Genomic DNA, 13,165 nt, shown 5'->3' with positions numbered 1-13,165 from the left:
TTGCCGAACACTCTCATCCATTTGTCCTGCATGGAGGCATCAACACCAAACTGCTCATTCACTTTACCGTCAAGGACCCCAAGGCCTACTATAGCCTTAGTCAGACTACCGTCAGCAGCCATACGGTGCAGGATGAAGATGCATCGCTCCCCAAAGAGAGCGCAAACACCACCGTTTTCAGGCAGGAGCATGTCCATGGCTATTTGGTTTTGAAATGGCATTAATTAAGTGGCTGTGAGTTATTCATTCACAGCCTCAAAAACACTTTTAAATCCAATTTCCTAATTTTGACATTGTGGTGGATGTAGTTTATTCTCTCCACGTTCTTGTTGGTTGCACACCACCAACACAGGAAAGATTCAAATCCAGCTGCCACTTGGTCGGCCAATTTACACTCACTTGGAACACCACGGTAACACCAATGCGCAGATGTAGTTGGATGGTTCTATCCTCGGCATTCAGCTGCTCTCCTACTCTTCTACACCATTGTTCAAAATGAAATTGCCTGTACAGTAGAAGTTGATCAATAACAGAAATAGGATGAATGAAGTACAACAATGTTACTGTCAGGTTTAAAATGCTTGACTCTCTATTAAAAGAAGGCGAACAGACAAGGCTTCAAGTTTTACTTGCTGCAAGGGGCGAGCGACAGGACTTCTCCCTGCTTCCAACCAACTCCACTTGTGTCCTCTTGCAGGTTCTTTTTATTCACCAAAATCACATGATGAGTGGATGTGTGTGTGTGTGTGTGTGTGTGTGTGTGTGTGTGTGTGTGTGTGTGTGTGTGTGTGTGTGTCTGATTGATGACATCTGTTTTCAAGACAATAATTTCAAAGGTAGAAGCTCGGTGGTGATGTGGAAACCAACTACGGTATGTACAAAATGAGAACATATGATTTCTTTAACATTTCCCTCCTGTTTGTCATTTTGGAAATACGAGTGGGGACATCAGAATGCTGTTGCATTTTCAGAAAGTTCATTTACACTTGAGCGTATAAAAGGCAGTTTCCTTTTGGCTGTAGCTGCATATAATCAGGGTCTACTTGTTGTAGAAGGGCATAGTTCACAAAAACATTTGACCTTGCTCTCTAACCATCATAGATTTCAAACGTGTGAATATACACATCGTGAAAAGGCAAAACAAACCCAGAACAGGAAATACTGGTACAAGGAACTTCATATAACAAAATACTAAGGTCCAGAGGTGAACCAGACCAATAATAATAATAAAAATAATAAATAAACAGTGGGTGAACATCGTTGCTCATTTCTGAACCCAACAAGTTCGGGTACACAGCAGCCTAAGCAAGTCCAGTGTAGATTTTCTTAGTACTGGAGTCAGGAAACATGTCGGAGAACGGCAACAGTTGATGTTGAGATAAATACACAGCCTCCACTGACAGTGGAAGCCGTGATTAGAGATGTAACTCTCGCTGGTGATTGGGACAGTCATGTAGACTTTGGCGTCCCACGGTATGTAAGGCCAAACACAGAAGAGATTCTTCATCTCTGCTGGTGACAATGCAGAGTCCTTGTCCATTTAAAGTCAGGCTATCTTCTCCGGGTTCCCATTGTTCACCTCTGGGATCCACAAGGCACAGCTGACATGGACCCATGGACCTTGGTTCCACTGCAGGTGGGCTTCATAGCATCGCCCTTCTTTGGGCACAACTGGCACTTTGGCAGAATACCTGGTGGACGTAGATATTGCACATTTTGCAGAACACCATCCCATTGTCGTCCTCTCCGTTGGGGAGCTGGCACATTGCACATCACATTCTCGTTGTACTCTATGCCAAGGCCCTACTGTGTCTCGGTAGTGTGTGTCATGTTGTTATGACAACGGCGCTCAAACTCCTCCAAGGAGCACTCCAATGGTGAATTCATCCAGTGGCAGAAGTGCCAACCTTGCAAACTCCTCGTTGATGACCTGAAGCCAGGTGACGCCTTCCTTGTTGAGGTTGTAGTGACATATGCCCTCCGCCAAAGTCCTGATGTCCACATAACTGAGGGCAAGGGTAGCCAACCTGTGGATCAACTTCTTGGGCCTGATGAACTTGACTTTGTTGCTTTTGTTGGTTAGCGCCCGAGCCACGGGCTCCGGGATGGACTGCGGGCTAATGGGCACCTGGACACCTTTTTTCCCGCTTCTGCTTCCATGGATTGGCCAGTAATCCTCTGCGTTGAGCTGGTACGAGTTGTGGACCTTCATGGTGGTGATCATGTCCGTCCTGAAGGCCTCAGATGGTTTCTGTCTGCATTCTTTCCTGGCCTTGGATGAAGTCTTGGACCAGCATGTGGAATTGCTGGCATTGTCAGACTCGTCGCTGCTGCAGACTTCTTTTCATGCCGGGGCGTCTGAGTAGTTCCATCTTCACCACACTTGTTGATCTTTCATTGGTTGTGCACGGAGGGACACCATCTTCACATAGGGAGTACCAGGCGTTGGCGTCCATTGGAGAGGTGGGATTGTCCTTGCTCCATGATGATTCTTGTCCATAGATCCAGTGACAAACACGTACACTCCCAGACTGGCCAGTGCGGTTGAGCCATGCTCCAATCAACACTAAGGCCAGAAGTCCCAATAGTGGCTCTCCTTTACCTAACAAGCTCAAGCGCCGATTAGCTGAATTCTTCACCGGTTTGAGACCAGGGCAGCCTATTGCTACCCCACCCTTTGTAGCTGGACTTCCAGCGCTACTCGTTGTTGAATGAAAAGGGAGCCACAGGCTTGCAGTGGGACAAGTGTATCCAAGTGGGACGTTCTGCTATCTTTATCACCGTGGTAGCGGTCAGCAGACTTAGGTGAGGACCAACACTTCCTCTTGATGACTTTTCTCAGGACCCAATCACCAATGGAGACCAACGGCACCTGTAAAGAAGGCACAGTAGGCGTCAGATCAATTGCTGCTTTAAGTTTTATTGTGCCGCATCTCTTTCATCCAATCAGCTAAAGTATTTTCTTCTTCTTACTACTGAAATGGCTGCTGTACCATGGGCAGTCTAAATGTTCTACCATATACTATTTCAAATGGGGAGACTCCTTTATTATTTGGGGTTATTCTCATACAGTTTTACTAGATGTAAACATTCTCAAGTTCTCCCTGTATCTTCCATAGTTTTCCTTAATCAAGACTTCACTGTCCAATTGCTTTGTTCCACTAATTCTGCACAATGATTTTTTTTTTTTTTATTTATTTCTAGATTTGCAGCTACTTTACTGATTCCTTCCCCCCCTAAACAAAATGTGGCACATTGTTGCCGTACATTTTTTTGGTGGTATGCCATGAGAAGGAATAATATATTTATACAAGAACATTGCTACAGTAACTGTACCAGCACTTGTACATGGAAAAATCTCCACCCATTTAGATAAGGGGCAGATCAATACTTAACATTTGTAATGCTGGACTTTAACTCAATAAGATTAAAGTGTAAAAAACTGGAAAGAATGACTTTCAGGTACCACATTATGTCCAGTGCTCACTCATTTAATTTTTGTGTTACGTTCCAACAACAATCCGTGTTATGTACAATCTGTGTAGTTCAAGGTGGTTTTTACAGGTTTTTCTTTACAGTATTTTTTTGTTTCTTCGATGTTTTAAAGCCTAACCACACACTTTTTAGAAAGTTTTCTGACAGACATTAACTTTCTCCCATGTCTCTTTTTAGTTACTTTCAAAGTTCAAGCCTTTACCTCACTGCTGAATGCGTTCTTTACTGTACAAGACACAAGACATGGATTGACAAGGTCTACCGTCCCTTACCTAATCGGGATGTCGAACAGAATGTGGGTTTTCCCTGAGCAAATCGGATGCAGAACACAGTGCGCATACATACACGTTCATGCTAAACTGTTAAAATTACATGTACCCACAAAAAAAATCTGCGGCACATCCCTCATTTTGAGTGGACAGTTTTTTTTAAAGCCATCCAGCAGGATTGAAAGGTGTTACAGCTCCAGTGGACTAGACAAACATCATATTAAACCTAATTGATTTAGACTGTTGTGATTTGCTGGCAACCGGTTCAGGGTGTACCCTGCCTCCTGCTGGTTGACAACTAGGATAGGCTCCAGCACTACCATGACACTTGTGAGAATAAGCGGCTAAGAAAATGGATGGATGGATTTTGAATGAGGTATAGCTTAAAATCAAAAGAGTGAAGGCAGGTGAGCTAATACATTTGACATGCTCGTTTAATTTAAAAACTTATCTCAGTGTCAAATTAAATTCTACATTGTTGCAGTAAGTACGGATTTTTGTCTTTGATACTGCTCCATCTTAGTAATGACTTGATGGAAATCTGTTAAATAGAATTCCTATTCCAGAAAGATCAGCCTTTGTCCTATTTCCCCTTAAAGAACTACAGTTTCTTTGCCATTCCATTTCACTTTCTAAACACAGTGTTCTACTACATTCATTTGTGTGAGACCAGTGAATGCAGCACCACCACTAAAGTAGTTAGTCTGTTGGCAATGGGAATAAAACGCCCGCTGTGTTGGTCTGTTCAGCATGAAAAAACAATTTGTTCCTCTGGTGGTTACCACAGGTACAGTTATATGATTGATAACGTCATCCTGCTCATCACGGGAACGCTTCATCAGCGGGCAATCTCTGAGCTGGTGCCAAAGTGTCACCCGCTTGGCAGCTTCGAGCAGATGGAGGCGGTCAACATCGCTCAAACGCCAGCTGAGCTATACAATGCCATTCTAGTGGACACACCCCTTGGTAACTGCTCTCTCACTCTTAGCCAAGCAGACACTAAATTGTCTGTTGCCTAATTCAGAATAAAAAAGTTTTTTTAAATTGGAGAATAAATTAAATTTTTGTCCTACTTTGTTTCCAGCTGCATTTTTCCAGGACTGTATATCTGAGCAGGATTTGGACGAAATGAACATTGAAATCATCCGGAACACACTCTACAAGGTAACAAATTTAATGCTAGTAAAACACATCATTTTTACTGTACTTTTCATAGAAAGTGTTTATCATACAAATTCAGAGAAGGACTCAACAGTGGGAGGAAGAACAATTATAGATTACAAAGGAAATATGAAGAGTTGTTCCTGAGAAGTGTTCAATGAGATTGTCAGATTCCGCTTATCCGCAGGACTAATCGGGAGAAATGTCCTGACCAACTTTCCAGTTAAAGGGTTAAGCTACCACTTTACCCCAGCCGACTCTAACCCCGTGCGTGCAGGAGGACGGGAGCTTCTTAAGTCGGTGTCGAGATGAATTCGCCTAGGTGTACTAACTGCCTTCAGTTTTGCAGAGCCAATCCAGTCTGCCTCCACTCGTCCGCCTTGTTGAGTAAGCTTTCCGAGTAACAAGGTGATGAAGTGTTCGCTCTGCTTTTACAGGAGCTCCATCTCTTATGAATCGATTGCACTTGTCATTGACCTAGCAAATTTAACAATCCTTATTAGAATCGTACGGATTTGTTCTATCTTAAGATGGAGATTATCAATGAGTGACTGATTAAAATACAATTTTACGACTAAATGATGTTGTCGATGACGTTCGATCTTTAATGAGGTAGAATGGTAATAATGAGAACTCAATATAAGAATGACAAAGTAGATGAAGTTGGAAATTTTAAGAATTTAATACAATGATAAAGATTGTTCAGATAACATTCATTCTACAGTTATCACCGCCAGACGCGAGGTAGGGTTGCGATGTTAAGGCAATGTTCAATGTTAATTGAACATAAATCAATAAAAGTAAAAATGGTTAAAATGATAAAAATTGTTCAGATAACATTCATTATACTGTTATCCCCACCAGATGCAAGGTAGGGTTGCGATGTTAAGGCAATATTCAATGTTAATTGAACATAAATCAATAAAAGAAAAATGATTACAATGATAAAATTGATGGTAAGAAGGATAAGATAAATGATAAAAATAGCAAAAAGCAATAATATAAGTGAAGTGAGATTCAAAGCATCTAAAAGCATCAGAAATTAGGGATAATAGACATTTTTGAGTGAGCCTGTTAGGGTTGATCAAGTCCTATATAGCTCGAAGCCTAATTTAATAATAAGGGTTTTCGGGATTACGGATAAATTGTCAAGCCAATTTGCCCTTCATAGGTAACCACGTAATATCGCTGGTATTATCCTGCCATTACCTTATTATAGTAGTTTTACTTGCGCCAAATCTCAAAAAGAGTCGTCAATTTAGGCACTCCAAATTGCCAATTCCTTCTCCCCGCCAGCTTGCCACACGACTATTACACCTATAGAAAGACCTTTTCTCTTTGTCAGCGAAAACTGAACAAAAAGCCCCGAACTTCCGTATCCAAGGTTTTTATAGCTTTTTGGTGGAACATTCTGGAAAATGTTGGCTGAATCTACACCTAGTGGTAAGGGCCTCCTTTGGTTTATCCTATTGGGCCCCATTTGCCATTCCTGGCTTGAGTTGTCACGCCCTTCTTTAGCTTCACTCAATTTTGTCATTATCCCTTTAATTAATAAATGCATCTTTTAAAAATATAACCACAACTCGTGTTCGGTTTCACCCTAATTTTGAACAATAGCATAAATGTATCAACATTCTTGTGAATACAATTCTCTCATGCATTCTCAGGCTTGTTTTAGTTGGTTTCTCATCATGTTGCCTTGTCTGAAAGAGACAGCCATACACAGGTTATATTCTTTTCACAAAGCTGCTTCAAAGCATCCTATTTTCAGCTAAAAGTCCAGTGGAAAAATAGTTGAAATCTATTTCTGCTTGCCGACTTCCTGCGTGGTCATTCGAGTGTGACGGGCTTCCTGTTCAGTAACTTGACGCTGAAACCATCTTGAAAAATGTTAAGTGTGGCTTGACAGCTGCATCCTGTCATTGTCTTTATATCAGAAATAAGATGTGAATACAAAGATATAACAATAATTGGGCTCATAAGGTTGCTAACCCTGACATATATATGTAATACAAAGATATGAAAAATAATCAGGTTTATGGAATGTTACTGACTTTGGTATACTTATGCAATGCAATGAGAAGTGGGTAGGCTCCGTTTATCAGAGAGAAGTTTGCCGTGACCCAATCAAGTGTAATTTTGTTTGGAGTCATCTGTTGACCAATTTGAGAGTTGGTGGCTTAGCTCAAAACATGAACCTTAAGCCATACACCCCAATAGTTATCAATTCGCTCCATTGCTATTTGTGGTATGGCAACTTATCTGACAGATAGAACCACACAAACTTAAGAAGTAATAAATTCCATTAATGATTAAACCTTATTCTCGATATACAATGCGCCCTTGCCCATTCGCAGTTCACTGTTCACAGCCCTGCTTAGTCTCTTTTTTTTTTTTTTTTTTTTTTTTTTTTTTTTACCGTATTTTCACAATCCTAAAGGTTTTAAATTCTCTTCTAAATAGACAAGGCGCAACACTAGGCATGGCGCCTTATATGCACATCGAGTCGGGGCAATAGCAGTGGTTATAAGTTGGTTAAGTGATTCCTTTATGCAGGGAATACAAAAACATCCACACAATGCAAGAATAGCTGCAAACAGCGATAGAAACTAGGACAGAGAACACCAAATTTTTAGATTTGCCAAACTTTTTTTTTTCTTTTTCTTTTTTCCCACCACTCAGACCTGGCTGATGTCTTTACACCAGAGTGCTCCTTCATCTTCTGGTTCAGGGTGCGGAAGCCTTGAATGGCCCTTGTGCGTGACCCATCAGGTTCTGTGATATTTGGAATAAACGCTTGTCACCGAACATTGAGCAGTCGCCACCCTTCTCGGCCAGGAGTATGTCGACCGCTATGCGGTTCTGGAACGTCATGAGTGAGGTTGCAGCTGGTTGTTCCCTTATGGCAATAAAGCCTGCTTGCGTATAATTACCTTGTTTCTGTACATTGTAATGTATGTAGTTGATTCTGTCAACGTTTTTATTCATAGTTATCCATAACAAGATGGATTCCCATCCTGCAGCAATCTCATTAACCAATTTATACTCACCCGTATGCCGTTGGGATGCCATTTGCATCAATGTATGTCGGATCTCCATCTTTTCAAGAGGATCTTCTCCTTCGGGAGAAACCCAAGGGGAGGCCCAGAGATGGATGCGGCCAATTGTATATCCTCTGCTTTGGATGGAAACACAGTCACAGATAAGAGCAGTGATACCAGTGCACACGTTCCTGCTGCATTTATCAGTGTGTCATACAACTTTTGACCAACACACCACCACAACACATCGCTGCATGGGAGCAGTGGGGCAGTTTGCATATGGATATCATGACACCATGTTTTGAGACTTCCCACCTTAAAATCTGTCCCTGTATAGCTAACACAGGAGAAATCAACCAATGCAACATTAGTAGATATCAGTTTATCATTTACTGCCTTAGTTGTTGGATAAACACTACCATTTCTGACAAGTGGTGTTAGGAGTTGTTTTAGTCATTACCTCCAGGGTACATTGTGTTGGGATTTCTGTTGGAATGACACACATTAGTGGTCCAGGGCCCATGCATGTGATGTAACTATAGTTTACCTTGTTAGCTGCATTCTACATTAATAACAACCAGTTTTGTTTCCTGTTTGTAAAAAAGATAATCATAATAATTAAAAAATGCTCCTCAGGTTTTTCGGTTAAAATACTCCTTCCTTAGTATACATACTCTTTTGTATGGCATTCGGGTCTAAGGTAGCATTAAAGTGGCAAATGGTGACAAGAAAATGGGGGTTTAATTTCACATAAGCCCAAAGATGGAATCCCCAGCAATTAGACTCTGCCAAGGAATTGAATAAGTGCTGAACTTATTCACTGGGAGGCACACATGGAGTCCTCCTCTCATGTCTCTGTGACTCCCACATAGTTGTTTACCAATGTTATTTGAAATGAGGTTGCGCCTCTTTATCTTGTGTGGTAGGCATAGTTGACTGAATATAATTATTGGTTCTATTATGTTTTTTTGTCAGCTTTACAGGTGTCCAAAAGTAGCATATGAACAAAAATATCATACCGGCCATGATGTACGGATGAGACGGTGGCACTGAAGAAACAGGAAGCAGAACTGGAGGTGGCAGAAATGAAGATGTTGAGGTTCTCGCTGGGAGTGAGCAGGTTGGATAGGATTAGAAATGAGTTCATTAGAGGGACAGCCAAAGGTGGATGTTTTGGAAACAAGGTTCGAGAGAGAAGACTTTGATGGTTTGGACTTGTTCAGAGGCGAGAGAGTGAGTATATTGGTAGAAGGATGTTGACGATGGAGCTCCCAGGCAAAAGAGCGAGAGAAAGACCAAAGAGAAGGTTTATGGATGTGGTGAGGTCAGTTGGGGTTAGAGAGGAAGATGCAGGAGATAGGCTAAGATGGTAAAAGATGACACGCTCTGGTGACGCCTAACGGGACAAGCCGAAAGGAAAAGAAGAAAGAAGATTACAGCTGTCAACGTTGCAGCCCAACATGCTATCATATTATTTAGCCATTTTGAAGTCATGTTGACCAAGTCACCACTAAATGAGTCAAGTGTCTTTTAAATCTTCACCAGCCTTCAGGTATTTTCAGATACTATAAATCTGCACCCACCGTATGCTGGTCTTTGCTCACCTTTCCCCTTGGGTAACTCAGCTGAGATGACCTTTTACAGTGTGTAAGGTGTATCCACGTGTTTCTTTCTGCTATTTTGTCCATGTCATTCAGCTCTTGCTCAGTCTATGCCAGTGTTCAGGTAAAACTGCATGTACAGTAGATGTTAATTCATAAACAGACATAGGATGAAAAGACAAATGGCAGTAATAAGGTTATTAAAGCACAGTAAAAAAAAATTTTCCTGATGGTGTAGTGCAGGGATGTCAAACTCATTTCTCTTGCGGGGCATGTTGTAGTTCGGGTTTCCCTCAGAGGGACATTTCAAGTGAAGGCAGTGTGGGATCGATTCCCGCTCAGTCAACACCTGCACTGTGGCTGGCTGGCGACCAGTTTGGGGTGTAGTCTGCCGCTGCCCAAAGTTAGTTGGGATTGGCTCCAGCTCTCTCTCCGAATAAATGCAGAAGGGTTGCGTCACGAAAGGCATCCGGCGTAAAAAAATCCAAAATACAGTTACTGCCGCACCACCATGACAATGGCACAAAAATGGCTTCACACATCAATGCTAAGAAAATTCCCAATTTGTTTCTAGTCCTATCAAATTAATGCATGTGAAATTTCCGAGTGACACGCCATTAGAAAACAATGTTTTTTTTTTAGCTTTTCAAAAGAAGTTAATGGATACACAGAATGCCCCAACATTTTTTTTTTTTTTTTTTGCATTCGTTATCAATTAATAGTATTGGTATTATCTCTGGATCTGTGGAAACAATACAATCTTTTAGACACGTTTTTTGTATGTAGTTATCCAATTTGTTTTGTTTTTATTTTATTTATTTTTTTTTTTTTTGGGGGGGTGGGACCTTGAGTGGTTCCCACAGGTACCACTCGAACAGAAAAATGAAAATAAGGGATAGCGTTTTCATCCAACACCTAACAGCAAAATTTAACTGTTTAGTCACCATTATGACAGCAGTCTCACTCCCATGTGTAACAGGACTACAGCGACCTTGGCAGTGGGAATGAGAACAGCTATCTTACACGTGGCCAGTAAAAAAAATTAGTTTTGTCTGTGTTAACGATGGTTTCAAAAGCAAAAACTTTCCTACAATGAACAAATGAACCCAAGTACCCCTTTTTGCAATTTTTTAAGATGTTTGGGGTTGTTAATAACTCCTGAAAGGGACCCACTTGTGTGAGTTTTTTTCCCCCCTTCATCATTCGTCTAGCTCTCGTGTGGAAAATATTGGTAATTTGTATTGTCTCCCAAACAGTGTTTTGAATGGCATGAGACCCTTAGGTGCTTGTAATGTATGTTTAGTTAGACTAAATCTATCATTGTGTCCAAATTGCCCCTACGTGTGATTGTGAGTGCGGCTGTTTGTCTCCATGTGCCCTGCAATTGGCTGGCAACCAGGTCAGGGTGTACCTTGCCTCCTGCCCGTTGACAGCTGGGATAGGCTCCAGCACTCCCCGCGACCCATGTGAGGATAAGCGGCTAAGAAAATGGATGGAGGGATAAATGGATGTGCAGCTTGAGGAAACTGACCACGTTTTGGATGCACATTCCCTTGTGGATTATGTCGCACGCAGATCAAAGCAGCCCTTTTTTTATTTATTAGAAAACAGACAAGGTCGAAAGGAGGGGTGAGCAGATGAAATGAACAATCTAGGATGATGATGTGGCACATCATACGATGATGATTTAGCGCATTCTTTGGTTATGATGGAGTTGTCCTTGGCCACTTCTAAAAAGATACTGTTGCATCTGTGGGTAAGGAGTTCGTCCTGTGAACAAGACTATTCGAAGCAAGGATGACACGATGCAGGCTAAATATACCTACGATAAAAGAATACATAATAAACATATTCACAACAACCCTAACAAAAACAACCAAAAAAAGTTGTAGTTTTGTATGTAATTATGCTAGCCCGAATTGGCGACAGTTGAGTCCAAGGGTAACGAAAAGCATCCCGGGTGAACATTGACATCCCCCCGAGTCAATGGGATAGCAGGAAGTTGCTATGGTGATAGCCAATGGGAGAGCAGCTCTATCGCAACAAACAAACCAAGATACAGGATTATCATAGTCAAAGATTGACGTCGCTCCTAGCCAATAGGATGCCAGGAAAATGCTACTGCGATAGCCAATGGAAGAGCAGCTGATGAGACAAGCTGAAAGTAAAGAAAATTTCAGAAAAAGAATATACCAACAGATAAACATGATGGTGGTAATATAAAGATCTCTCTGCGGCAATTCTCCTTCTGGACCTCGCTAATTTACTATAATTGATGGAACCGTGAATTCTGCAATCTAACATAAAATTCTCAATAAGAATGTTCCGTCATCACTTAGTGACCTCCAGATGAAGGATACTTGTGTTGTGACAAAATACCGATTTAAAACACACAAGTCACCTTCAGAACGGCTTGAGAAAGCTAAATCATTTTGTAGTGGCCTTCTCAAACTCCAGACGTTAATCTGATAGATATGCAGTGGGATGACTTTAAAACGTCTTTGGTAATTTTCTTCTTCTTTTCCTTTCGGCTTGTCCCGTTAGAGGTCGCCACAGCGTGTCATCTTTTTCCATCTTAGCCTATCTCCTGCATCTTCCTCTCTTGCCCCAACTGCCCTCATGTCTTCCCTCACCACATCCATAAACCTCTTTGGTCTTGCTCTCGCTCTTTTGCCTGGCAGCGCCATCCTCAGCACCCGTCCACCAATATTCTCACTCTCTCGCCTCTGAACATGTCCAAACCATCGAAATCTGCTCCTTCGAATCTTGTCTCTAAAACATCCAACTTTGGCTGTCCCTCTAATGAGCTCATTTCTAATCCTACTCAACCTGCTCACTCCGAGCGAGAACCTCAACATCTTAATTTCTGCTACCTCCAGTTCTGCTTCCTGTTTCTTCAGTGCCACCGTCTCTAATCCGTACATCATGGCCGGGCTCACCACTGTTTTGTAAACTTTGCCCTTCATCCTAGCAGAGACTTTTCTGTCACATAACACATCAGACACCTTCCGCCAGCTGTTCCAAGCTGCTTGGATCCGTTTCTTCACTTCCTGACCACACTCACCATTGCTCTGGATTGTTGACCCTAAATATTTGAAGTCCTCCACCCTCGCTATCTCTTCTCCCTGTTGCTTCACTCTTCCCCCTCCACCTTTCTCATTCACACACACATATTCTGTTTTACTTCGGCTAATCTTCATTCATCTCCTTTCCAGTGCACTCTCCATCTTTCTAATTGTTCCTTTGCATACTCCCTGCTTTCACTGCATATCACAATATCATCTGTGAACATCATGGTCCAAGGGGATTCCAGTCTAACCTCATCTGTCAGCCTATCCATTACCACTGCAAACAGGAAGGGGCTCAGAGCTGATCCCTGATGCAGTCCCACCTCCACCTTAAATTCTTCTGTCACACCGAAGGCACACCTCACCATTGTACTGCTGCCATCATACATGTCCTGTACTATTTTAACATACTTCTCTACCACATCAGACTTACGCATGCAGTACCACAGTTCCTCTCTTGGAATCTGTCATAGGCTTTCTCTAGATCCACAAAGACACAATGTAGCTCCTTCTGACCTTCTCTGTACTTT

At 41.9% G+C, this 13,165-nt stretch overlaps 1 protein-coding gene and 1 long non-coding RNA gene across 3 annotated transcripts in view; one reads left to right on the top strand and one right to left on the bottom strand.

Moving 5' to 3' along the window:
- The window catches only part of LOC133497509 (V-type proton ATPase subunit d 1), an 84,004-nt gene that overhangs the window by 29,645 nt on the left and 41,194 nt on the right, over window positions 1-13,165 (top strand). For both annotated transcript variants that reach the window (XM_061813406.1, XM_061813405.1), the window contains exons 3-4: window positions 4,552-4,730; window positions 4,849-4,928. In XM_061813406.1, coding sequence (XP_061669390.1) covers window positions 4,552-4,730; window positions 4,849-4,928 — 259 coding nt within the window. The remainder of the gene's footprint in view (window positions 1-4,551; window positions 4,731-4,848; window positions 4,929-13,165) is intronic.
- LOC133497510 (uncharacterized) overlaps window positions 7,352-13,165 on the bottom strand; it is a 45,930-nt gene continuing 40,116 nt past the window's right edge. The window contains exon 3 of the long non-coding RNA XR_009794051.1: window positions 7,352-8,103. This is a non-coding gene — a long non-coding RNA (uncharacterized LOC133497510). The remainder of the gene's footprint in view (window positions 8,104-13,165) is intronic.

The sequence above is a fragment of the Syngnathoides biaculeatus genome, chromosome 3, assembly GCF_019802595.1.
Source record: "Syngnathoides biaculeatus isolate LvHL_M chromosome 3, ASM1980259v1, whole genome shotgun sequence".
Taxonomy (NCBI): domain Eukaryota; kingdom Metazoa; phylum Chordata; class Actinopteri; order Syngnathiformes; family Syngnathidae; genus Syngnathoides; species Syngnathoides biaculeatus.
Note: the sequence above shows the minus strand (reverse complement) of the source record. Positions and strands in the feature narration are given on the sequence as shown.